Source organism: Plectropomus leopardus, chromosome 4 (assembly GCF_008729295.1).
Source record: "Plectropomus leopardus isolate mb chromosome 4, YSFRI_Pleo_2.0, whole genome shotgun sequence".
Classification (NCBI taxonomy): domain Eukaryota; kingdom Metazoa; phylum Chordata; class Actinopteri; order Perciformes; family Serranidae; genus Plectropomus; species Plectropomus leopardus.
The window spans coordinates 5,633,208-5,660,573 of NC_056466.1; the positions used below are offsets into that span (position 1 = coordinate 5,633,208).

The following is a 27,366-nucleotide window of genomic DNA, read 5'->3' on the forward strand; positions in this document are numbered from 1 at the left end:
TTAAAAAATATTTGACATGCTTCCCCTGTTTTGCACCACCCCCTCCTGTCACATGAATAACAAGCAGTTCCTAAGTTACCTTGAACTCCTTGTTATGAGCGCTCACCTGTTAAGGGTAACTGAGTGTAACTCAAGCCACTGTGACTGCTGTCCACACAGGCCCTTAGAAACTGGATGAGAGAATAACAGAAGAAGATAAAATGAAACCTGGTCAAAACATGAGGTGTTAAATGGACGAGAAATGATCTTTGTCGTATTGAAATTGCGAGAAATATATTTTTATACTGCTTGTAATTCACTCAGTAAAAATAAATAAATAAATAAAACATTATTGACAACAAAACTTCCAGTTCTACTTTTTTCACTTTTTTTTGTTGTATTATTTTTTTTCCTGTGTATATGTATAATTGCCTAACTCCTGGGTGTACATGCACACAAATACATATATTTATCTATTTGTATTTTGTAATGTTTATTTATTTATGTATTTTCTCGTCGCCCTCTGATGCTGTACAGAAAGGCTGAAATTCGGATAGACAAAACAATGATGAAACTATGAAACATAGCAGGCAGAATTTAAAATATGAAATAGGGTCAAAACTATTTTTCTACAATTTCAAAATTATGATAACATACTGTAAAAATGTAAACCACCTGAACTGCTGAATTGCACCTTTGTAGTGTTAATTATGTGATTGCTCATTTGACTGGAGCTATATGTGGATTTTTTTCATTATTCATCTCTGCAGCAGAGACAGTCATTTTAAATTGTTTTCGATTAATGTTTAATTTTTTAGATTACTTTTTGACTGCTTACAGATAACTGTGTAAAGGAGACACTGGTCACTAACCTAATGCTGCTGTTCTGATCAGTGCTCTTCGCACTACAGACTGTCTCTTTTTTATTTATCATGTATACCAGTCGCAAACTCACATTTATACATACAAGAAGTTTGATATATTGATATTAAAAATGGACAGCAGATTTAATTTCGTTAACGGAGGAGCCGACGATTCACAGTGATTTGACGCAGTTGCCAAATTTATTTTGGACCAACAATTTTTTGAGAGGAAGAAAGATATGCAATGGCCCAAACGTTGTTACAGTATGATATGTATGGACACATTAAACTAATAGAGAGTTAGTAGACATGATTGACTGATTTTTCCACACAAACGTAATGCGGTCCAATAATTTGTCCAATCCTTCTGTTATTGATTAAATAACTCACCTGCTAACTTAATCCATTCCCATCCGCCTTTGCTGAGTTTTGTGTTTAGTGCTAATTAACATAATGTTGACATGTCGTTAGCATGTTAACGTTAGCATTTCGCGCAAACAACTAACGTGCTGAGCCTCACCGCAGCTAGCATGACTGTAAACTCAGTAAAACCATCAACAGGTCATGGTATAAAGTGCATGGCAAGGGCCAAATAGGATGTGTTTGCTTCCTTAATTAGATAAATACTTTGCGATTTTAAACCCGCGTTTTAACCTAACCTAATGTTAGCTAGTATGTTTAAATGAACAGCTAACTTACCTGCGCAGGTCTTTCTGCTTCATCTTTAAGCTCAAATCCCACACTTAAGATAAAGATCTTTATGAAACGTTACGGTAAAATAACCGATCGAATATAATCCAAGCTTATGTTGCCGTTTTGCCCATTTTGGCCTAAATGTTCTCAACAACCGTTTCGAGGTCGTCTGAATTGTTTGGTCCTAACCGCCCGTCGCCATTTTGTTTCCTATAGCAACGGCGCCGCAAGATTGTATCACTTTTCTACGGAGCACGGCCAAGCACTCATTACGTCACCCGCGCTCGGCATTCTGGTAGTTGTAGGCGTTCTACCTCTTGAGCAAAGGCAAATGCCACAGCATTTTTTTTTTGTTTTTCTGTGGTCATATTGTGAGCATTAATTTCAAAAGAATGTGTTGTCTTTCTACTGCATTTAGAGACAGGAAAAAATACCAAAAAAAAGTATTTCCGGCAGTAATACAGCCTACTTCCTTAATTATAGATGTGTGACTTAAAACCTTTTTTTGTGGTCAATGGCTAAATTGCTTTCTGCTGCCAGTGAATGACAGCTACATCTGTATACTCATGCATGCTTGCATGTTTCTGTGTGTGTATGTGTACTTGTATCTTATTCGTCTTACTCACTTCGTCATGATACAATGATCTGTTTATGGTACTCAGTTTAGATTAAATTTTGTTTTAACTGGCTTGAACCCAGCAGCAGGTTGTCTGAGTTGAAATTCAAGTAGTGGTCGCTTAAGGCCAACTACAGTATCCCTTTATTGTAGAGACAGTGATTGGCTAATAGTAATAATAATAATAATAACTTTATTTACATGGCGCCAAGAGTTGTTCGATTTTTAATACACGTTGGCTTTTACATCTTTTGACTGACAACAACGTGTCTGTAGAAAAGTCATTAAATAAGCTATAAAACAACCTGTCAGGCTTTGTTTGCTTTAAGGTTAGTTGCGGTTTATTCTTCGTGTCTCCGCCTAATATAACACATCCACGGGCTCTGGTGGTTTGACTCAGCTGGCTTCCCGTTGGGAGGAGGCGGAGGAGGAGGAGGGGTCACCCGGGGTGATGATCCGACCCCGGCTGAACCGGTGATCGGAGGGAGGACCGGCAGCAGAGATGCGGAGCTTTTGAGGAGCAGAAACATCCAGGCGACCTGTGCAGCTCCACATGTCTCACTGAGGAGATTTTCATCCACGTTTTCAGCAGCTATTTGAAATGTAAGTAACATCTGCTTTTATGTTTCCTGAGATTTAACACGGATATAATTATCACGAGAGTTCATTTGTTGTCAAGTTTATGAATTATTTGTTTACATTATCACCTCATACCCGATGAAATAGCAATGGTATTGATAACAGATGTAGACTACATTTGTGTAAACAAAAAACGATTTAGGGCTCATCTATTTCAGATATAATGAAAATACTAAAAGTAAACACCTGTGGTCCTTGCAATATTCCTTATTCATCACAACAATAATTTCTATGTATGAACTGTTTACAGTACCTTGACTGCTAAAATAACTTCATTAAAATGTAAATTAGTTTTTGTATCCATACTAACCCCTTGAAACCTGAGCAAATTGGCTTGATTTCTTTTTTTGAAAACATGGAAAGGTGGCAAATAGGAACAAATGAAGAAATTACCCCCAAAAAAGCAAGAAATTAGTCAAAAGGCTTAAATACTTGGAAAAGGCATCTGAAAGCAATACAAGGAATGAGATATCACTCCAAGTTCCAAAGGGTTAATGTAATGTTATGTCAATCAATCAATCAGATTTTATTTGTTTAGCACTTTTCATACAAGCAAAACTGTAGCACAAGTATATCAATATTAATATTAATATTAAATAAATAAAATACCCTTAATAGTAGATTAAAGGTTAATGAAAGGATAACTGCACAAAGTATGATCTTAGATAAGCATGTTAAAAATAATAAAAATATATATCATCCAGTAAAACAGTAAAACAGACTAAAATGTATAAATTAATAGTCAATAATAAATAGGTAAAGCAGTTAAATGCCAAACTAAAAAGGTAGGTCTTAAAGTTTGCTTTTAAAAATGCCTTAAAGTATTTATTTAAAATGTAGGTAATTATTTGTATTATTGTTAAGTCTTTTCCTGTGGTTAAAAACATAACATTAGTCTGGCAGTAGTATAATGCTGATTTATTGTTTTCCAGCCTTGTAAACAAACGTTCGCCTCATCACTTGTGTTTGTGTTTTTTCACCACTAGCTGGTGCCATTACAGCACACTTCACCCCGAGCCACCGACGCTCCTCACACACTTCACAGCTCCCTCAAGTGTCAAATCAGTGTTTGAACATGACGGGTCAGACTGAGGACAGCATCACCCAGGACATGTCAGTGGACGGACTGGAGTCCAGGCCTCCGGGACGGGCTGCGTCCTTCACTGATGACACCGTCTCCATCCTGACCTCCACAAGCCAGCTGGCCCAAACCCTCCTCAGTCACACCTTTGCCCTCAAACACACAGCCAGGCTCTCCAACGCTGAAGCGAAGGCTGGCAGCAGCTGTGATGAAGACAGTGGGGCCAGTGCACGCCGCAAACGAGAGTTCATCCCCGATGAGAAGAAAGATGACGGCTACTGGGACAAGAGGAAGAAAAACAACGAGGCAGCCAAGCGGTCCAGAGAGAAGCGGCGAGCCAATGACATGGTGCTGGAGAGGCGACTCCTGGGCCTGCTGGAGGAGAACGCCCGCCTGCGGGCCGAGCTTTTGGCCCTGAAGTTTCGCTTCGGCCTGGTCAAGGACCCATCTGATGTCTCCATCCTCCTTCCGTCCCCAATACCCAATACAACGCATCTCTATAAGCCTCACACTGATGGATCCTCGTATCCAATCACGCCACCCAACACCCACCACCCCCACCCTCCACAGCAGGGTGCCATGTATGGACCCAGAGGAGCGGCACCTTTAAGTCACAGTGTGTCCGAGGAGTCCGGCGTCTCCACCTCATGTAGCTCAGATGTGAGCAGCCCGGTGTTTTTTGATGACACTCTGAGTGATCGTTCACCGAGGGAGCTGATGGAGGAGCAGCAGGGCTACGACTCCCACATCTGTCCCCTGGAGGTCAACCAGAGTCAGTACGTAAACAGGCGAGACTCACCGGAGGGTTTGAGGAGCCTCCCGCACAAGCTCCGCTTCAAAGGAGGGGAGACGTCTCCACCCTCTGACAGCAGACTCAGTGGACCACCTGTCGCCACAGTGTGGCCGAACATCCAGGTGAGGAATCAGCAGCAGGCGGGATGGGACGGTCACGCAGAGAGACAGGCTCCCTGGTACGGGGAGGAGGCCTGTGGTGGACTCGAGCAGCAGAATCAGGGTCCGTCCTCTGGACTTCATAACTCCTCCTCTCTGCAGAACTCGGGGGACAGCAAGCATCCAGCAGAGGACAACAGTATCAGGTCTCAGATCAGCTGTTTGTCTCAGGAAGTGGCTCAGCTCAGGAGGCTCTTCTCTGAGCAGCTGTTCCCAAAGATCTCTCAAAGCCAGAGCACATGGACGAAAAGTTAACCCTTTGAAACTAGGATCAGCATCACTTTTCATGTGCTGAATTCAGATGTCTTTCATACTTATTTAACCCTCTGAACCCTGAGCAAAGTGGTTTGATCTCTTTCAGAAACAAACTAGGCAAGGAATGTCCTGCAATTTCAAGAAATGAGTAGATTTTACAAAATTACTTCAGAAAAAAACTATGAAAAATGTCCAGAGAACAATGTTTCTAATTATCATAATTATATATCTCTCTCTATATATACACATATTAAGAATTATTAATTGTAGTTGTATGCAGGTTTTTCGGATAAGTTCCATTGTTTTGTTTTTTTTAAACGAAAAAACTTGGCTCTTTATTGTTCTAATTTTCAGGATTTTTTGTTATTTAATTTTTTAAAAACTTTTTACTAATGTCTTGCAAATAATAAGTTGTTTTTATTGCTTTCTCCCCATGTTTTTAACAGAAATCAAGCCAATTTGCCCATATTTAAAAGGATTAATGGACAGATTTCACATTATATCTTTACAGACTGCTGACTTCCAAAGGACAGCACAGCTGCAGTGTTAACAGCTGCCTCTGAACATTATCAACAATCCTGTTTCACCTGTTTGTTCTGTGGTGATGCTCAAACCACTGCCAGAAAATACCATCACATTTAACTTTTAAAATAATGCTTAACCCTTTGACACCTGGAGCGACATCAGTTTTCTTGTGCTGTGTTGAGACGCCTTTCACAAGCACTTAAACCTCTGATCCCTGAGAAAACTGGTTTGATTTTTCTCCAAAACATGAGGAAAAAACACAATGAGCAACTTGGCAAGAAATGGCCCGCAAATTGAAAAATATCTGTAAAAGGTGACCAAAAAAAAGGAGCTAAAATTATCATTAGATATATAACCCAAAAAAAGGAAAAAAATCCAAAAACTGTTTATGGCCTATTTGCAGATTATTTTACTGTAATTTTTAAAAATGTATTGTTCTTCCAGTGTTTTGGATCTAGCCAAATTGCCCAGGTTTCAAAGGTTAATTAAAAGTGATTTTTATGTGAGTGTCATGTGTGATTTGATCATGTTGATTGATTTTCTGAAATTAAAAGGATGCTGTACATTTCTAAACAGGTCCGTCAGAAACACTGAACAGGTCAGATACAACACAAAGCACATGGTTATAATTTGCAATGCTTTAAACTCCTCACGTTCACTCAGATGAGGACATTTTTGTTTTATTTGGGACTACATACTATATAGTGTGTTGGTTTTTCAATGCAAATACTGTTTGTCAATATTATGTGCTGACCCAAAGAAGAAAAATGACATTTTAAGCCTTTTTTTGAATTTGTTTTTGTGATCTTGGAATCATTTACTGTAAATTTATCTTATGACAGCAAATACACACAACTGTATAGTTCTTTGTTATTTTGAAACAGGTGGCTGATATTGTTTTCCCCTGAGGCTGTGTGGAGGGTCCCGATCAAACGAATGAAACTTGCCAAAAAAAGCTAAAAAAGTTCTGTCGAGTATAAAATGACCAACAATTGGCACTGCTTTTGCATGATGTGGCCCATAGAGCGGGTGCATTAGAGGCTTGTCTGTGCTGGCTACTTTCTGTTTAGTGCTCTTTAAGAGGAATAAAGTCATTCAGTCATCTAAACTTTACAATTGTCATCAGACCGAATGGATCAAATTTTTTCCTCGTTATAGGGTTTTTTTGGGGGAGTTTTTCCTCTGTCTGTGTGAGGGTCTAAGGAAAGAGGGATGTCGAATGCTGTAAAGCCCTCTGAGGCAAACTGTGATTTGTGATAATGGGCTTTTTGAATAAAATTGACTTGACTTGAGGATAAAACAAATTATTTGGGGGTAGTGACGCTCAGGAAAATGTATCCACTGATTTACAGTCATCTCTGTCACAATAAGTCTGTTAGAAAGGTATTTATGGAAACTACCACAGATCCTGTTTTAAGTACTATATAAATCTGTGTTTGGGAAGATTTTTGTCAGCGCAATAATGATGCAAACATGCAAGCTGAAGTCACAAAACTTTACAGGTGTGTGTTTGAGATCAAAATGAGTGTGATGGTGGGTGTGGTGTGAGCAAGGACCCTGAAGTAAGGTGGTAGGAAGTAGTGAAGGACCCATTTGTATAATTGAAGTGACCTGCACATTGAAATTGAAGAATATATTTTATATAAGCAACTGGTGAATCTTGTATGAGGTTTTTGAATGCATTTTGTTTCACTGTAATAGCAGAGAATACAATAAAAATGTGAATGGATGTCACGTTGTGTGAGATCGGGGCACCATCTTTGAGGTACGTGCTCTGTTTTTTGTTTTTTTTTTACCAAAATGTTTGCGCTCGGTCCAAAAATAACATCATTTACAATACACACATGTGAGTGGAGGTACTGTACTGAGGTCTGTAATCCACCCTTAAGTCACATGGATCTATGTTGTTCGTTCTTTTGTCCAAACATATAACAAAACTGGGTCCCTCACAACATGGGGCCCCCCTCTGAAACATTTAGGAAGGCATTACGTGAATTTTAATTTCTCTGCACACTGTCTCTGAGATTATGACTATAATATCTCTGTGCGACAGTTGAAGTAATGAACTCCTTGTTCATGAACTAGAGACTGTTTTGTTTTTGCCACACATATTTTAAGAGATACACCCATAAAGATGGATTATGCAAGAGAGTTTTAAGCTTGTCCTTAACAGCTTTTCGCATTACATCACAGGCCAGGAGAGACTGAGGTAAGAAAAAAAAAGAAAAGCTAACCCAGCTGGGGCAGAGAGAGCTCTGGTAGGTGTGGTAGGATTGGAGAGGTGCACTGCGCAAGAGTATAAACATGTCACAAATTTTTAGCTGATACTTGCATTTACAGTACGGCCTTTTCTTCCTTTAATAAATGTTTCAAAAGTGTTGAAACCACCCTGGTGTCAGTACCCTTTTACTGAACTAAGGTTGGTGAGCTGAAGCGGGGCAGAGGGGTGTCGGACAGTGCCAGGGACAGGGGAGTGGTGTACGGATGCAGGGGAGAGAAGTGAGACTCTGCATGAGTCATCTATCACGTCAGCAGTATGAAAGCTATTTTTAGCATTGAAGCAGCTGCGGTGGAGACTGATTGGCCCATATGGAAGTGAAGGATACAGGTTCAGAATACATAATCGCCTGGAAAGAGTACAAATCTGCAGATAGACATCAAATGAGAAGAGCTGCTGTAAAATACATTAAAATGTTGGTGGTGGTGGTGGTGGTGGGCGGGGGGGGGGCAGGCAAACGAACTGCAATACATACACTGAATTATTAATTTTAGCCTGAAAATATGATTAACTTGACTGCATGCCATTATTCTTTATTATAGTAACACATTATTGTTTATTTCCATTTTAAGTGTTTTGTCATTTTTTATCAACACCAGGTGGCGCCAAGTACCTGTATCAGCATGGATCACTGGTTCTCATTCATTCATTCATTCATTCATTCATTCATTCATTCATTTATTCATTCATTCATTCACTCAGTGTTACTACAGAGGTTGTCCCCTCGATTGAAGAGCCACATGCTGCACAACAAGATCAAGCAAAGATGTCATTTTGTTTCCAGAAAGTTTAACATTGCTGGCTCTAGAAAAGAGTACGGCCAAAACTGCAAAGCAATTCCTACTCCTTTATATGATACAAAACAGTATGCAATTTTCTCTGACTACACTTTGCCCTCTCTAAAAGCTGGTGATTACAAACAAAATCAAGTCCTTAAAGAAAAAAAGGAGTGTGGGAGAGAATACATCATGGTTCAAGTCCAATTCCAAATATTTTAAATCAAAGGAATATTTTAAATCAAAATCAAAGCCCCACTTTGATCAATTAGGTCCCAAATGAAGAGGAATGAAATGACTTAAATAAAGTAACATCAGAAAAGTGCTGCTGCTGCTGCTGCTGCTGCTGCTGCTGCAAAAAGCGTATTTACTCGTGATTTGTAGTGAGTCTAACTTAAAAACATTTTATAGAATGATTAGTATGGTTTTTCAAGAAAAAAAACACATCAACTTGTGCTCTGTATGGGATCATATAAAAGTCCTTTTTAGGAAAGGGTCATCAAAAGTTCATTTTACCTTTCATGTCCTACAGTATCTACAGTTACCCTGTGAATGATTTTATTCACAAGAGATTTGAAGTAGACCCTTGCATCTTTTGTTGCTTACCAGATGAAACCATTGACCTTTTTTTTTTTTTTTTAATTTATTTGTAAAATTATTTTGATCTGATATTCACAACTGACTGTCACTAAAAATGGATAATATACTGTCATTTAGTTGTGTAGATATAATTTATTTTATGGACAGCCTAGAGGCAAACATTTCAGACACTGTTAATCTTGTGATTATTTTGGGGGAGATATCAGATTCATATGTGTAAATGGAAAGAATGTACTCCGTCTTTCACTACATTCATAAATAATTTCACCTACTTCTTCAAATCCCTGAAACATATAGAAAGAATTAATTGTAAAGCTAAAAAATGCATACATGCTTATTGAGGTTTTTGCTCTTTTAATGTCTGCCATCTTGCTTTTTTGTGCTCCTTATTTGTTTCTCCTTTTTTGCCCTTTTGTTTAAATCTCTTTTCTCCTTTGAATTTCCTATATATATATATTGTTTTGTTTTGTTTTTTATCTGACTGCACTCGAGCATCATTTCCACCATTACTGCTAATCTCTACCCTTGTTCTGTGCATTTTCTTGTATTTAATATTTTTTAGTACAGCACTCCCCACTTCAAATGGCCAGTCTTAATTCTGAAAAAGCACAATGCAAGAACGAGGCTGGAGCTTGAAAATAACATTTACATGACCTCTGCAAATTAATTTTAGCGCTGTAATGTCAGTTAAACAGCTGCAGAGACTCCTCCTCTAAGCTCTGGCCCTGACGACAACAACACGGGGTACACATGAGATCTTTTGTCTGTAATCAATCTTCATACGGCCCAGTCTGCAAACCCCCATGCCACGAGCCATATAGGAAGGAGCGAGAGCCTTCTGGTTGCTAGGCAGGCACAACCACCACACCACAGTTGCCAAGGGAATGCCTGCATGCAGAGGCAGCCGAAGAGATGGAGGTTGGGGGTTGGTGGTTATGAGAGAGGACTGGTGGGGGGAGGAGCTAGACAAGTTCAAGGCCACCATTTCTCCAATATGGTCTAATGGTGGTCTGTGTGTTTGTGTGTGTGTGTGTGTGTGTGTGTGTGTGTGTGTGTTTGTGTGTGTGTGTGTGTGTGTGTGTGTGTGTGTGTGCAGTGAATGGGTGCACGTGTGTAGTTTAAGACAAAGCAGGGGGAAGGGACGTGAGTGAGAAAGTGGGTTGGAAGTGGATGTGTGTCTGATACCAAACAGGGCTGACGTAACTGCTTCATGGACTATAGTGGTGGTGAGGACAATGGGCTTTATGGGATAAAAGAAAAGCTCATAAGCAGATAATACATGTCCATTACCAGGAAAAATAAACAAAATCACCAAAGATGGCGAAACTAAAAAAAAAATGTCATGTGATGTCATCCTTTATTCATTATATTTGGTTTTTATGTGTTTTATTGCTTTTGTTGTTTTTGGTCTTTACTTCTGCTGACATTTTGCATCCTGCATCCTGCATTTTTTTTGTTTGGCTTCTGATGAAATATCTTATTATTACGATTATCATTATTATATATTATATATTATTATAATTATATGATTCATATTTATCACAGCTAAAAACGTTTAGTTTTTTTTTTTTGTTATGCTTAATTTTACTAGCCATGGACAGCGATTGTGATTTCAGTGTCAAATTTTAGCTTAAAGTGTTTTTTACTGTTTATCTTTAAAAAAAAAAAAAAAAATCTAAACAACTCGGTAACACTAGAGTGAGTGAATGAATGAATTTTCGTGTTTAGTCGTTTACATGACTCAGCCCTCATGGGATTATTCAGACACATAAACCAAAAACCAAAAATTCTGCTTTGTTAACCCACCATCATCCAACAGCACAGTACATCCGAATCAGGCAAAAATGACACAAACTTCACAAAACCAACACCTCTCGAAAGGTATATCCGACAACAACATAAAAATAAAATACAGACCCAAAACACAGCTCAGAGTACAAGACACACTTGATAGATTCAAACAAGCCTGAATCTACATCTCTGAGCCAAACTGTACCGAACACTATTTGATCCAAGTCACAGATCAACAGACCAAAGTCCATCAAAACAGAGTCAAAGGAATCCACCATATGTTACTTTTCTCCTCCAATCCCAAGCCCCAAAACAATACTCAGATACTGCAACAACCTGATCAAAAGGTATTCAATTAAAGCTCTCAAATCCAAATCAGGAATCAGAACCTTATGCAAGTTTAGTTTAGTTTATTGTCCCATATATGTGAATAAAAAAATGATCATAAAAATTTACAGTTTGTGCAGGAGAGGTTAGAAGCTAAAAATTGTAGCTTCTAAATGTACAAAATTGATAGAAATGTATAAAATTGTTAATTGTTTTTTTAATCAATAGAAATGTAAGAAAACTTATAGAAATGTACCCTACAAAATTGATAGAAATGTATAAAATTGATAGGTATATACAAAATCCATACAAATTTACAAAATTGATAGAAATGTACAAAACTGATATTAAGTCTTGTAACTGACTGAAATATAAAGACTAAATGTATATTTTCAAAAATATAGAGCTGTACAAAATTGATAGAAATTTATAAATTCAATACAAATGTAATTTCGCAAATATTTGTACAAAATCGATAAAAATGTACAAAATTGATCGAAATGTGCAAAATTGAGGGAAATGAACAAATTACAAATAATGTAACATATACAAGTTTGCTTGAGTTACAAAGGAATCAATGGCGTGTAATAAATCTTTGCAAATGAAACTATTTTTTAGGTTGTTTTATGAACAACGATAATGTAAATGTTGATTGATGGAAGTAGGTTGTTCCAAAGAGACAGAATAAAATATACTCCGATGAGAGTTAGAACGCAGTATTTACCATTTATATTTTCAATTATTGTAAAGGTTTACTGCAGACCTTAACAAAATGAAAAACTTAATTAATACTAAAAAAATAAGCAAATGTTTTTAGAGTAATAACTTACTCATGACCTTACTGTGTAAACAAAGGGTTAAACTCTGCTGTCTCCCTCTGCAAACACAACTTGTTGAACATGTTCTGATCTGAACAGATAGATAGATAGATTTGGTCTGAAGCTATCAGGATGCATTTCTCCCTGAAATGCACATTACGTAAAACAGAATGAACAAAATAGGAAAGGGACAGAGACTATGAAAAGCAAAAATATTTCTTTATTATGTAACTAATATTCAACATGCTTTATAATCCATGTAACTGTGTAGTAAGTGGGTTGCTGAGGACATGTGCTGTTACAGCACACACTCAGCATGTCGCTATGTTCCCATGACCTACATCCTGCCCCTCTGCAGACTGCGATGACAGCGGGCTGACACATATTCTTACTTTTCCCACTTATGAATGAACAGTTAGAAGCATAGCCTGATAACTCATTTACATTCATACCATAGCCCTACAAATGTTATGTAAATTAGCCAGAAGTTCAAAATTGTGCTGTTAAAGGGGATTTTTTTCAAGCTGACCTCCATTTCCCCATATTATTGTGTCAGGTGACTCATAGGAACAACCTTATTTAAAAATTTGTCCAGTATTTAGAGAAACAGCCTACAATGTAACCTTTTTTAATCATTTTTTAAATTTACATCAATTTAAAAGTGCTTGTTTTTACCGCTGACAGGTTCAGATTGTTACTTTGACTGCTGTTCAGCATTACAGACAGGAGGCTACAGAATAATGAAATGTTTTGCATACCTTTCACTTGTTTCATCCCGTTTTTTTGTTCAAGACTCACTAATGAGAAATCTGATTCTGAAATCTCTACACTTTCTGTGCTCCATGACAACAAACTATTACCTCTTCTCTCCAGTTCTCACTAACATTGTCACCCTTTCTTTCCTGCAACAAATCATCGCATTTCAGAACACGACTTGTCATTATCAAGACACAGAACAGATTGAGTAAAAAGCACCGAAAAGTGTTTAATTTCTCTTTAGGGTCCTTTCTGTATATTGTGAGCAGTGTTGGGAAGGCTCATTTAAAATGTTAGAAGCTACCCTATAATAATGTAATAAGTAATCTATTTTAATTTTGTAATTACCATAATATAACTTAATACATTAGAATAATTTTCTGCTACATGAATAAAACTGAAAAAATAAAGCTGAAAATTTGGTAATGCCAACAGAAGGAATTCCTGCAGCATTTTATCATGTAATTCTTTTTCAATTAGTGCAACTGACTACAATTACATTTATTTTTTAATTTAATCACATATAATTAATGACTCTTGTTGCAATAAACTCATAATATCAATTTGAGCCTGTCAGGAAAAACAATCACTGTGGATATAAATTGACAGGATGCCCTGAGTGATTACATTGTATCCTGTTTTGCGGCTGCAGCATTCACTCTCAGCACTGACCAGTTTTAAAGTTGTTGTTCCCATGAGTCACCTAGATACAAAAACATGGAAAATAGTGTTCATGTTAAGAAAAAAAAAGTGCCCTTTTAATATGAGACACCACAGGTGAAAAAATAGCATTTTCATGCTCCGGTCAATTTTGAGATTTTGGGTTATTTTGCCTCTAGAACATGTCATGTAACTGGAAAGAAAATGTTTAAAATAGACATTTAGTTGTTTTGTTTGTTTGTCTGTTTGTTGGTTTTGTTTTGGGTTTTTTTCAGTTTAACTTTTGGGTTTTGGGTCATTTAATCGTGCATCATTTTAAAGAAAACTTGTTATACAATAATAATAACAATAATAATAATAATAATAATAACAATAATTGTCTTAACGTAAGACATTAACTAGGGACATTTCTTGGTAATATCTATTAATTAAATTTTTACCCTTTTCCTGTACAGTCTCACTTTTTTTGTGTAGCGGACCCAGAAATCTCCACTTCAGTAATACTTACATAAACAAAATTTCTCAGTTATATTGTTCTGAAAATGTATGCAAAAAAAAAACATGCATATTTATTAGATAATGCCTCTTTTGCATATCTAAACACAAACAGAAAAAATAATTGCCTTAATGTAAGGGGAACTTTCATTGTGATATGTGTTTAAAAACAATTACTCTAATCACCTGGGTGTCTCTTTACTGAACTTTATGCAAAAATCATTAGAATTCAACTATAATTTTAAACGCAAAGTGTTTTCCATAGCGGGCAGCATTTAAACAAATGTACAGTTCAGACGTAATATTAGCCTGTCTTAAAGTATTCTTCACACTATCCTTTAAGTTTTGAATTCAAGTCCAAAGTTGTAGTAGCAAGCAGGTGTGAAAGTATTCAGAATTAATATTTTTTTCATCTTTGCATCATTAACCAGGAGAAAATACATAAAAATATGTTAATCAGAGGACACACAGTGACTGTACGCAGATGAAGGACATGCTGTTACATGCTATTATTGGACCTCTCAGCAGAACATGGTGTCTGTGCTAAACGCACTGATGTTATAGACTTAACCACCCCCGTGAAAGAGACGCATGATGGAGGTATAGATGGAGAAGAGATGGGACTTATATCAGAGAGAGAGAGAGAGAAAGAGAGAGAGAAAGAGGATCTCGCGCGGAGAGATAGAGGACAAAAACGTGACTAGGCAGCCGAAGAGCTGTTACGCAACCGCTGACCTACTAACACATATTTCTAGAAAGGGAGCCGGAGAAACTGGAGCAAAGTGTCCGGCAGCACTCAGCACACACAGAGCCCGAGCCAAGAGACGGAGACAACATCCACCCGACCCACTGACTCAAACACAACCGAGAAGGAGAAGGAGAAGAAAACTTTTGGGGTTATTTAAGGGAGGTTTCTTCCAAAGGCGTAAGGAAAGGAGGAAACGGGAGCGAGACAGCTTTTGTGTCGGGGAAGCCTGAATCTGTTTTTCCCTCCAGGACATGGGAAGGTATGTTATGACTGACTGGAATGCTGGTTTTCCTTTGTGGCTATTTGTATTAATATGTTTGCACGGTGCGGTTTAATATTAAGGTGTTTGAGCGGAGTGTTGAGGACATGATGCTTATGGCCGGTTATTGTTCACATGGCGACTCTGTTCTCTGCCGGCACATCCGCGCGTCCGTGACTTTGAGACGGCCGCTTTTGTCACATTAAAACGCCGCACTCGCGAGGTTATAAATGTTACTTTGTGCCCCGCTTGTGTCGCGTTTTTCGCTTTGTTTTCCACCTTCAACATACGATATGGCTGGAAAACCTGGTAGGTCGTTCCCCACGTTATGTGCTCAATGTCAAGGCGAGGTTATTCCCCTCATGGTGGTGTTTTCCAGGGAAGGGGGGCAGCTGCTGTGCTGGTCTGTGTTGTCTGGTTAATGCAGACACAGGGTACTATATTAGCTCCTGCACGTGGCATGCTGCTGTTTGTATGTCGTTCATATGTAGGTCACTAGATCACTTTAGTTGCGTGGATGTTAATTCGTCTTTTTGGCTGCAGATGATGCAAACATTGGACTGGATTAAAATTATGCTTCCTCTTTTTCTGAGGACGTAAATGTGCCAATGCCACATTTTTAATAAAGGTAGCTTAGTCGGAAATGTCAGAGTGGAGCTGGTAGAATATTTAAATAAACAAAAATGTTTTTAAAATGGGGGGAAAAAAACACGTAATGCAACAGTGATCTACCAAAAAGGTGTTTTTTTCATGCATCTGTTTTGTATTTTCTCCTAAATGTGCACAGCATTCGCTTCTGTTTCTATTTTCACGCATTTATAGATGTTCAAGTTCAAAGGAGAAAAAAAAACTTAGAAAATGAATGTTTTTTCAGTGAGTCACTGGGTGATTTTTGTGCTCATGAGGTGTGTTAAGTAAAGCACAGAGCTCTGCTTTGAGGGAGTTGGAGGGTATGACATAACCAGCACGCAGCAGGGAGAAGCAATAAACAGCAGCTCTCTCAGGGACAGAAAGGTCTGTAATTGATTCACACCCTGCTTATTCTTCCTATTATTCAACATTAAATCTTTATTTCTAAAGATATTTTAGAGAACGCTTTCATGGGTGACGTTACAGTCTGTGAGTTATTTTTAACTTCATCACATAAAGAGAAAACACGGCAAAGAAAAAAAGCAGAAATGAAGTTGAGCCAGATAATCTTCTTCTTTTTTTGGTGCAAAACTGCTGTGCCAAGCTTCTGGTGAGGTCTTTGCGTGAGGTTGTTGTGAAATAACAATAACAAGTGAACAACCAGGATGTGATGCAATGCATGGAAACCCCTGCCTGGCGATGGCAGGCAGTGTTCTGGTGAGCTCTTAGTCCGCCTGCTGCCAGCTGGTCTGGTTTCAGAGCCGTCTGCATTGCTCCATCCCAGCCAGCCGCCTCTGAATATAGGTCAGACCTGTATCTGGGTGAGGAGACACATGCAGGGCAAAGCATGGACTACTTTGACCACTGTTGGAATATGAGACCATGGATTCATACAGACTTTAGTAACTACAGCTACGTGTCCCAGTTTCCTCCAACATGTTATTTTCGAAAGACTTTAAAAGATATAGGTCACATGTTATAAAGTGACCAAGAAAGTTTCAAAATACTAAAAAAAACACTATCATGCAAATGTTTGATTTCCTAATAAGGTTACTCTTATTAATGTGGAAACATATATTTGTTTCCTCTCAAACATTGGCATTCATCTGTGAAATCTAATCTACAAGTAGAAGTGCTTTTGGGCACAAATTACCCAGAGGAAGTGTTTAAATGGCACTCAGCTAAAAGGTCTCACTACCTGACCTGGAGTGTCTGGATTCCTGTCTCTGAGTTTTGTTTCTTGACACAAAGCTGTGTTGCAAAATGGAGGCTCCTAGCTGAGGGGCCCCTCTATGTGTGTGGTGTTGGATCACTTAAAAGATGGAGGAGGGGAAAAGGATGCCATGCGTTTTACTCACACTTGCCTCAGAGGAGGTCAGAGGTGAAGCATTCCTCACAAGCGGCAAGTGCCTGGGAACTTTAGACCCGTGTTTTCCATATACGAAAAACAAACTGCTTACAGTAGCTGCAGTAAATCATTGCCTTTCTTTTAAAAAAACAGGAACAAGCCTCTGCAGAAAGAGCCAGTTACACTACATATCCATATATACAGTACCCTCTAGCTTATGTTTTCTATTCAAAGCACAGCATGTACAGACGGTGAAAGGGGAGATTGCAGGGCATTCACAGCCAGTAACCTGTAGCTTCTGCTGCGATGTAATATGCATGTGTTACACAAGCTCTGCTCCGCAACAAGAGAAATTCAGAGCACGTACGTTACGAGCAACAACAGCAGCCCCTCCCCATGCAGTCCTGAGAGAGAGCCTGTTATGTGTGAATTTCGGCTGCAGAGATGGGTGTGTGCTCTGACGTCAATGCCATCTCCCTATCTCTATCTCACTATATTTTTTTTCATCTGCTACTGATTCACATTGTTCTGCGCTGCATGGAGCGACCAGGAATTAATGTTGTGTGAAAATCACTGGGGCTTTCATAATCAGATTTATTCCGTGCAGATGACGTATTCAAGGCCTTTCATTGCTCCCGCTGCAGATTCTGTAAAATTCCTCTTATTTCCACCAACTGAATTTCCCCGTCACCCCATCGCTGTGCTGCTGCCTCCCTCCCTCACCTCTTTCTGTTGCTCTATTTTTAGAGTGCACTCTAATACTCTCTTTCCCTCTCCTGGCCTCCCTCCCTTGCAGTCCTACTGACCTATTTTATGGCGCACCGTCAAACACAGGAGTGTTTACTGCTTAGCGTCGTTTCTAGGTCAGTGGGACAGCGCAGACGTATGCGTGCTTCCTTCCCGCCCGCCTTTGTTTCGCGCCTCCCCTCCCCTGCAAGTCTTTATGAAAATTATTCAGGGGTTGGGGAGAGAGGGAGGGGCTGACCCCACATTTTTCCACATCTGTTGGTGGTTTCGTTCAAATCCCTTTCTGCTTTACTAGATCTTTGGGACACTGAGGCAAACAAGAGACGGTTAAATCCTTGTTTTGGCACCGAGGGGAAAATTACAAGAATAGCCTGCAGCGTATCCAGCGCTCCAGTTACAGTATAACAAGCACGGGTAAATAAATGGTTAATTAATCAGAGCAGCAGTCAAGCTGTTTCAAGGTCTCAGAGTGGGTTCAATGTGAGATTATGTAACAGGGTCAGTGGCTGTGGAGGAAGCTGCAGTCTGGAGAAGAAGACGCACGTTAGATTAAATAGTTATGTTGCATTGAGTGAGAGGTGAGGTGGAAGTGGTTTGTGATTGGGGAACAATGAGCCGCAGCGCAATGAAAGAGGGTCGATGCGAGTCAGTTTTGTTCAGCTCTGGAGCACTTTTGTTCGAGTCTCTTTGGGATGTGAGTGTGTTTTTTTGCCCTCTTGCCATCACAGTTGAATTAATGGGTAAAGTCTGAGGAGTTTCTTTGTTCAGGTTTGCTTTCTGCGCCACGTCTGGTTTTATACACCACATCACAGAGGGAACGTGCTGTCTCTGCAACAACTCTCCACAAATCCTCTCATTACCCAAGTTCACCTTTGCATGCAAGAGTTTCTAAGTTTTAACTCTCAAAGTAAAACAACAGCTGCAACAAAATCTGCAGTAACACACATTCAAAGTTAAATATAAATCAACAGGCTACCAATTTTGCCTCAGTGGCTTTTAAGGTAATGAGTGATAGAGGACAAAAACATGACTAGTTATTGGGATTTTAAACCTTTTTTGTGATATGCTGAGTAGTGGGTAACAAATTTTGCAATATATTGTATTTTTTTAAAGGACAACTTTGTCTCATGTATCTAATAAGATGAAGATTTCGGTTTGTTCATTTCACTTCAGTCATTTTTACTGTAGCAATGATGGACTGAAAAAAAAGTTTTTTCTTTATTTTAATAAACTTCCCAAGATTTTCATTTGTAATACTTATAATTTATAAGATAAAAATAGTTCCTTGGCATCTCTGTGTTAATAAAATAAAGCCACATAAAATACCGTGATGCTACACTAGATCTATTTACCTCTGTGCCAGTGTTTTATTTGCATACTTGTACTTCTTGTTTGATTGAAATATTTAAGACGTGGGAGTCCGTACAAAGGTTGCTTGGCAGTTACGAAATGACAGCAATGAGACTTGTGGTTCACCAAACTGTAATTCTGCTCCACTTATTTCCAATACTTGAAATTGGGTGCCCGAAAAGAATAGTAAAAACAGGAGAGATTAATAAAAGCAAGCGATTATAAAAGTTCATATTTGTGCTGAGTTTAATTCCTGTGTTACAAAGTCTACACCAGAGGAGTCATTGTTACCCAGAGGCCCACTGACCTACATTACTACATTCCCTCTGTGTGTGTGTGTGTGTGTGTGTGTGTGTGTGTCATAAAAAGATGTTTTCGTGTTTGTAATGGACTCCGGGGATCAGTGTAGCGATGTGTTATTAATTACCGCATATCAATTGCTGTGCAACGGCACAGCAAAATGAATCCGACCTAAAACAAGAGCAGATCTTGTCATTTTGTAACCCTGTTCTTCCTTCAAACATCCGTTCGTACTGCATTGTTTTTTTAGACGCGAGAAATTTTGGGTGGGCAAGGCTTCCTGTTGAGCTCTGATGTTGACAGCGCATGAGGAGCTCGGGGTGTTGTGTAATTTCAGACAGTGTGACGGCTACTAGAGAAACTGAGATAGTGCTGCTGTGTCGGAGAACTCCTCCCCCCGGCACATACAGCTGTGCCTGTTTACTCCTCAGTGACTTTAAATTTGCATGATACACTCTAGAAAATAAAGCAGAAACCACAATTGCACAATATCATAATTAAAGTGAGAGTAATATATCTTAGAGTGGGATGATACATCATGTCCCCATCCATTCCCTGCCTCACTCATCCCTTTATCTGTCTGTCTCTGCAGAGCTGGCAGCAGGTCAGCCTGCCTCAGTCCTGTTATGTGACTATGAGACCATGACAGCGCCCTATATTACACAAGAGCTCTGCAGCAGCAGCACATACAGTCTGTTCAATCCCAGGCACAGCCCGGCATACTGATGTGTGTGTGCTGCTACTCAGACTCTGCACCCCCCTTCTTCCTCCCTCCTTTTTTGTGAAGTCAAGGAAACAAAGACAAGAAAGGCAAACATTGTGTAACTTTGGGGATTATGTCACACATTTTTGGCACAGGATGAATTGTGATAAGCAGACGTTGCATTCAAGTGACTCATATAAAAAAACTTTGTACTAAAGTTCAGAAGTCTAACTTAACCTGAGGTAAATGTAAAAACATGTTACCATCAGGGTTTCCACAGTCATTGGAAACCTGGAAAAGTCATGGAATTTCACATTCACATTTTCATGGAAATGTGTTGTGTGTAATAAATGAAATTACTTAAATGTAATGTAAAAGTAAACTAATGATTCATTTTTAAAGACAACAATCCCTCCAAACTTGTAGGTTCATTTTTGTTTTTTAAGATATCTTTTCTTTCTTCTTCTCTTTTTCTTTTTTTTTTCTTTTTACTTTTTAGCGATCTTCATAGAATTTTTTTTTCTTTTTGGCATTTTTAACTGAATTATTATTACTTTTTTAAAATTGAAACATTTCAAGAAAAATCTTAAAATGTTTTTAAATGCAATTTATTTTCTTCTTTATTTTTTGCTTGATTTTTATAGAAAACTTAACATTTTTAGGCATTTTTTTTCCTTTTTTAATACTTGACAATTTTTATAGAAGCTAACATTTATTTATTTATTTTTCTTACATTTTTGAAAGGCACGTTTTCTTTAAAAATTGCCAAAATGACACCACTTATGACAGCCTAAAAATTTAAAAACAGAAACTATTATTCAATTTTCAAACTTCAGACGGTCCTTTAACACCTCATTGGGAACACGGAAATTATGTTTACAATAGAGGTTGAATCTTGAATGTTTGAAAAACGCCAAGCAAAGAAAAAGAGATTAGGATCCTTGAAAAGTCATGGAAAATGTTTGAAATTTTGTCCATAAAATGTGTGTGAACCCTTTACAATAAACTGCAGTGGTTGTAAAGTTAATCTAACACTCTCCCTCTCTACCCTTCCCTCTCTGTCTCCATAACGCAGTTAGTGGTCAGCAAACAGCAGCACTGAAGCCGATCCTCAGGGAGCCCTGAAGTACGCGGACTGACCTACATCTTCTGTAAAACACTGAGAGAAGCAGGGCATCGGCCTGACAGGCATCACAGCTCTGCTGAAGATTGAGAAAGACGTCGATAAACTCAAAATCACCTTCAACAAGACTCCAGAGGCCGCTCTGATCTGTTTGCCAAGACAGCTGAAAGAGTCTTTGCTCAAAATACAAAGTTGCTTCTTTTTTTGGGTTCCTTGTTCAGAACACGAGTTCAATGTCTGAGGTTTTTGTAGCGAGTCATCTCTTTTTAATATTCTTGGCTAATTTAGACACTTGAACGTTTTGATCTTGAAGAATAAGCAACAAAAATCAATGAGGCAATCCCTTCAAGGAGCACAAATACCTCATCAAGAAGTTTTTGCAGATCCTGCAACTTAAGTCAAACTCTGTCGAAACAAAGCAGAAGAATCATATTGTTTTGCATTTTTTCCCTTCCCCCCTTCGCCCTTTGCTAGAGTTACACTCTGGCCCCCAGCCGGGAAAAAATGGAAAGTCTGAGTATACACATCCCACCCACCAGCAACAAAAACGCCATGGAGGTAGACAATTTTTCCTCCTACAATGGCAGCCTCCCATCCCCGACTCCTGAGTCTGGAGCGCGGCTCAGCCGCCAGTCGAAAGGCTCCAAGCCTAACGCGAGCTGCAGGCGCAAGCGAGAGTTCATTTCTGATGAGAAAAAAGATGCTTCATATTGGGAAAAGCGGAGGAAGAACAACGAAGCAGCCAAACGCTCAAGGGAAAAGCGACGCCTCAATGACATGGTTCTAGAAAACCGGGTCATGGCGCTGAATGAGGAGAACGTTCGTCTGAAAACGGAGCTCCTTCAGCTCAAGTTGCGCTTCGGCCTCATCAGCACAGCCTCCTACATGGAGAAGAGTCAGCAGATCTCCAACAGCGCTGCTGGTGGCAGCAGTGGGAGTACCAACGGCACCCCAAATAGTAACGCCTACCTCTCAAGCAGCGGCTACTCCAGCGCGTCCCAGGTGATGCTGAATTCTGACTCATCTGAAACTGAACAGTCGAGCCGTGGCGAGCGCCACAGCACACTCCACCAGTACTCGCCCCGCGGCTCCGTCTCTGACATGTCTGATGGCTCCTCCAGAGACAGCCCCGAACCGATTGGCTACAACATAAAGACGGAGCCTTCAAGTATGGAGATGGCCAGACTGGAAGGCAACGGGATGCCCAATGGGGCTTATCATGGCAACCACACTGCTCTGGTTTCTCCTCACCAGCAGAGCGCCCAATTGACCGAGAGCACCATGGACTACCAGCACCACCAACAGCAGCAGCAGTGCCACATGGAGGCCACCAGCCCAGCCCCTCAGGCCACCTCCGCACAGAGGAGCGTCATCTTGTACCGCTCCAGTAGCGGCTGTTACCCGATGGAGACCCAGAGGCCGGAGGACCAGCAGACCCACCAGAACAGACTGCTGCAGTCCTCCAAGTTCTCCGACTGCTCAGTGACCGTCACAGAGGTCGCTGAGAAACTAGAGCGGACAAAGACCATGGACTCACCGCAGTATGAATATACTAACGGTCAAGTAGAGTCGACAGAGGAGCTGCAGCAAAAGTACAATCTCAATGCCCAACAGCAGCACGAGAACCATCACTACAGCTACCAGAGTCAGGAGAGAAGTCTCCAGCACGCAGAAACCCACCAGAACCCCTTCGCCCCTGATCTGATCCGCAACACTGAGGAGGCCAAGTCCTCCTTCCCACAGCACAACGGCTACCTCAGCACACTGGATGAAGAGCCCCCGGTGCTCACCTATGAGGGAGGCCCCCGAGCCGACGGTTTCTACCAGGAGAACTCCTCCACTAAAGACACCTCATCCAGTGACGGGGACCCTCGTAGCTCTGACAAGGAGGGCTCCACAGACGATGAGTCACCCTCCTCGTCCTCCTCAGACATCAGCAGCTACCACCAGAAGGCGGTGGGAATTGCCGGTTTGCACGGCGAGTCCCAAGCCGAGGTCAAAGGCACCGCACTGCCCCACAAGCTCCGCCTCAAGTACAGAGCGCTGTCCAACGGGGCAGCAGGAGCGCAAATGGAGGGAACAGTCAATGCCTCCATGTCACCGTCTCCCACTTTGCCTCAGCACCCTTACTTAGCTCTACCCAGCAACCCTAACGGCACCCAGGCCAACGGGGAGAGTAAAGAGGCGGACAATGAGACTCAGTATGCGGAGCAGGTGAATCTGCAGAACGAGAGGGCGGAGGCTAAGAAGGAGGGAGGGAAAAAGGGATCCAGCGGCAGCAGAGTTGGGCGCAATAAGAGGCGAGAATAAGGACAAATAAAAACATTTTCGCCTCTTTGTCCTCTTAAGCAGAGAAATTATGACTCACATCTTCACCTTACTAGACGGAGAAGAAGCCGGTGATCTGAGTTGCAGTTGTGATTTCACCAAGTTTCACTGTGTCACCTGTTCCTCTCCCCTTCGCCCTCTCCTACCTCCCACCTCCAATCAAAACAATACATCACTTAATGAGGGAGGGGACAGAATAAAACTCTCCAGAGCTGGAGTCTGGGATATTTCCCTCGTGGAAATTCAACCATTATTCAACTATTCATCATTGTAAACTGCCTTGGTGGCTGGCCAGCGTTTATTGTGGCATTATGGGAACATTCCTTTAACCAAAGAATACACATCCTTCCTGGTCTCCTTTTCCGGCAAAGAGTTACATTCATCCTCCCTCTGAACACACCTGGACCGTTTGATCCTCCGCCCTCTTACCATCTGCACACACAAGCAGCACTTAGATTGTATATTACTGTGATATATAAATTTGCATATATGGAATATATATTTTAAGAAGAAAAATGTGGCAAAAACAACAAAAAATAGAAGCAGTGGGATGCAGAAGTCGTAGACTTCAAAAGTGATCGGTTTGTTCTTGTTGAGACACCTTGTACAGTCCCTCTTTGTCTAGAAAATGCCTCAAAGATTTTCTGTTAACTACAAGTATGAGCCACAACTAGTAAAAAAAAAAATGAAAAAATAAAAAAATGGAAGGGAAAGGAAAGGTACACTTTTTTCAGGCTTATGAATCAGATCGGGGGCCGCATTCAGGTGATCTGAGCTCTTTGACGCTCAAATTAGGGCTGCACGATTAAAAGTTAAAGAATCGCGATCTCGATTCAAGCATATCTCATTTCTGAAGGACAGCGATTCTGCCATAATTGCTTCGAAGAGCTGCATATTCAGAATGAGTGTTCATAATTTTTCCCTGCTGCGGTTTGCACGAATGCACTTCAAGGCTGTTAAACTCCTCCTAATCCTTAAATTCGCCTCAAGCTATCTGTGCGGTCAGGCTGGCTTTGTCGTCGCAAAGAGTGTCCAATCTTTGGTTGTGGTTCTGCTGGAGGCCGACACAAGCTGAGCCTGCAGCTTTTCAAATGTGCACCAAACACTACTGTACCAGAGATATTATTATACTTAGAAAGACTTTGGCTTTACTCATCTCACACAGTCTAACTACTATAGGCATAGATTTCAGGGGGAACAAAGAGGACATGTCCCCCTTCAATGTGCATTTGCCCCCCCCCCCCCCTAAAACATGAAAATAGCAAAGGACTTAAAAAAAAAAAAAGATATTTACACTACAAATTCATGCTGGAAATGCACAAAAAAGTCACCAGGATCCAAGACATTAAGTGTTTGTCACTCAAAATTTGGCTGAAGTTTCATACGTCCTCCACCAATGTTATGACAAAACCTACGTTTGCTTGGACAACCTCAGTTACCTAGTCATAGTAGTCAATAGTCACTCAATATTGTTAACAAAGTCAGATGGAGCCAGAGTTGCCGTCTAATCTTGATCATCACCACGTTTTATCAAACATAATGATCTGTCAGGGTATGCTGACAATAATATTTTGATTTGTGTTGCCTTAATGTGGGCTGTCAAAACATGATATCAGATTGCTTTTTGTGTAATCAGAGAATGAACAATTTTATTGCCAACTATCCACTGGAAGACATTTTTTGTTTTGCCATCTTTAGTGCAACTTTAGAACTGCACTTACTTGGTAGCAAGTGTTATCCAACTTACTTTTGTCAAAAATATCAATTTATTGGTACATATCAATTCTGAATATTTGAGATGGTTTGTATACTGCAGTACTGATGCAGCTGCACAAGCTGTGATCTCTGGTTTTCTCCTGTTGTTTATGTTTACTGCAGTCATTCTGCTGTTTTCCCTGCTACCAACTCAGAAAAGAAAGATCACTGTTATGCCATAGCCTTGCTATATTTGTCTTTTAATTAAAAAATAATAATTTTATGCCCTCAATGTCCATTTTTCCCCAGTGGAATCAAAAATAGCATTGAATAAAGGTATTTATCAGAAGGTCTTATATCAAAGTTAGGAATTCTGGTATTGTGAAAACACTAATCTAATTTACGTTTAGTATGAAGTAATCTGTCCTCTCAACTTTACTGCTCTGATCCTATTTCCTACAACTCCCAGAAACCATTTGTACTATTTTGGGTTGATGGGATGTAGATGGATAGAAAGAAATGTGTAGCAATTTTTTATTATTTTTTTAAAATACGTCCACCATGTGGTTATTTTAATAAATGTATAAATATAAGTCCATATGCTTTCTTTTTTATTATTATTTTTTTTTACACTTTTACAGACAAGAAATGCAACACTGCAAATAGCAATAATTTGGATGCAGGAGAAATTTTCCGTGAAAGAATCGCGATCGCAATTCTTGCAAAAACAAAAACGTGATCATTTTATCGATAATCGTGCAGCCCCGACTCAAAGCAGTCAAAACAGTCGAGGCCAGTTATCCGCATATCAGTCAAGGCTATGCAGTCACACGTTGCTGTTTGCAAAACCTGACAAGCACAAGGCAAACCTCGCCTGCCAGCCGTTCAACGAGAAATCAATACATCTTCATTTCCAGACAAATGCTGTCTGTCTAATAAATGAAATGGCTCTCCAGTCGCAAACCAGCAAAGCTGCTCTCTCTCTTCATAAGGTGCCTCTTTATTGTGTTGTCCCTCGTCCCCACTTTGGCCAATGTCTTAACGAGCCCACTCACCTCCGCACTGAGTTGTTTTAGCGACGGTAGCTGCAGTAGATCATACAGTCTGTACGAGTTTAACTGTTTCACTTCCTGGTGCCTGCCTCTGGCCACTATGTATAAATGTAAAGTTGTCTCTTTATCTCTTGTATACTGCTGTCATTATTTTATTATTATTTTATTAATATTGTTATTTTCTATTATATTCAGTTATTATTTTGGCGATTATTATGTGTCATCCTGTTGTGTCATTTTGCTCTTTGCTCTTCCTGGTTGTGGTGTGTATTTACCCATGCTGCCCTTTTCCCCAGTTACCATTTGTACTCTGTGTTACCGTATAACCTTTGTTGTTTGCCGAAAGGCTTTCCAGAAAATGAAAAAGAAAAAAAAAACTGAATAAGGCTTGTCCAGAAGTGATTATGTATTGCTATACTTCATGTGGATATGCAAAATGGTTACAAAAACACTCATTTTTTTTGATTGTGAAAGATTCAAAATGGAGAAAAAAAAATAAAAGGTTGTTGAATTTATGCACGTGGCTTTTAAACTTTTTGTGTGCTGCTCTGATGAAATGCATGGTCAAAGTTGCACGCACACACACACACAGACATACTAGACCAGACTAGACTTCTTCTAGCAAAACACCAACTTCACAGCTCACAGACAGCAACGACCCAGTCTGCCAGTACAGCTCAGTGCGAGCCACCACAGCCAGAAAAACTTCACTGGTTCACCGCGTCATCACTTCATGCCGCCTACTGGCAGACACTCACCGAAATAAAACAAATCGGAACAACGCTCAGACTGTGTGGTGCAGGAGGGAACCTGCTTGCTAAACTTAACCTCAGTCTGAATATTCATGTAATACATTCATACTGACAGTCACAAAATACACATGACTGCAACAACAACCACAAAGTACACGTCAGATTCAACAAACAGGCTCAGAAGGGTTTATTCAGTGGATAAAATATTAAATATATCTCATGGAAACT

The 27,366-nt window shown here is 39.8% G+C and overlaps 2 protein-coding genes across 2 annotated transcripts; both read left to right on the forward strand.

Annotated features, from left to right (window-relative positions):
* The first annotated feature begins 2,647 nt into the window (after positions 1 to 2,647).
* LOC121941600 (nuclear factor interleukin-3-regulated protein-like) lies at positions 2,648 to 5,077 on the forward strand. The gene is made up of 2 exons (XM_042484426.1): positions 2,648 to 2,754; positions 3,777 to 5,077. Exon 2 carries the CDS (start codon positions 3,866 to 3,868, stop codon positions 5,075 to 5,077), a length of 1,212 nt encoding a protein of 403 aa, XP_042340360.1. The 5' UTR covers positions 2,648 to 2,754; positions 3,777 to 3,865.
* A 9,713-nt stretch (positions 5,078 to 14,790) lies between these two features.
* LOC121942096 (nuclear factor interleukin-3-regulated protein-like) lies at positions 14,791 to 26,752 on the forward strand. Its single transcript, XM_042485196.1, has 2 exons — positions 14,791 to 15,110; positions 21,264 to 26,752. Exon 2 carries the CDS (start codon positions 21,816 to 21,818, stop codon positions 23,619 to 23,621), a length of 1,806 nt encoding a protein of 601 aa, XP_042341130.1. The 5' UTR covers positions 14,791 to 15,110; positions 21,264 to 21,815; the 3' UTR covers positions 23,622 to 26,752.
* The last annotated feature ends 614 nt before the right edge of the window (positions 26,753 to 27,366 follow it).

What these genes read in the sequence shown, in the direction of transcription:
- LOC121942096 (XM_042485196.1), top strand. Translation starts at nt 21,816, where the DNA reads ATGGAAAGTCTGAGTATACACATCCCACCCACCAGCAACAAAAACGCC.
- LOC121941600 (XM_042484426.1), top strand. Translation starts at nt 3,866, where the DNA reads ATGACGGGTCAGACTGAGGACAGCATCACCCAGGACATGTCAGTGGAC.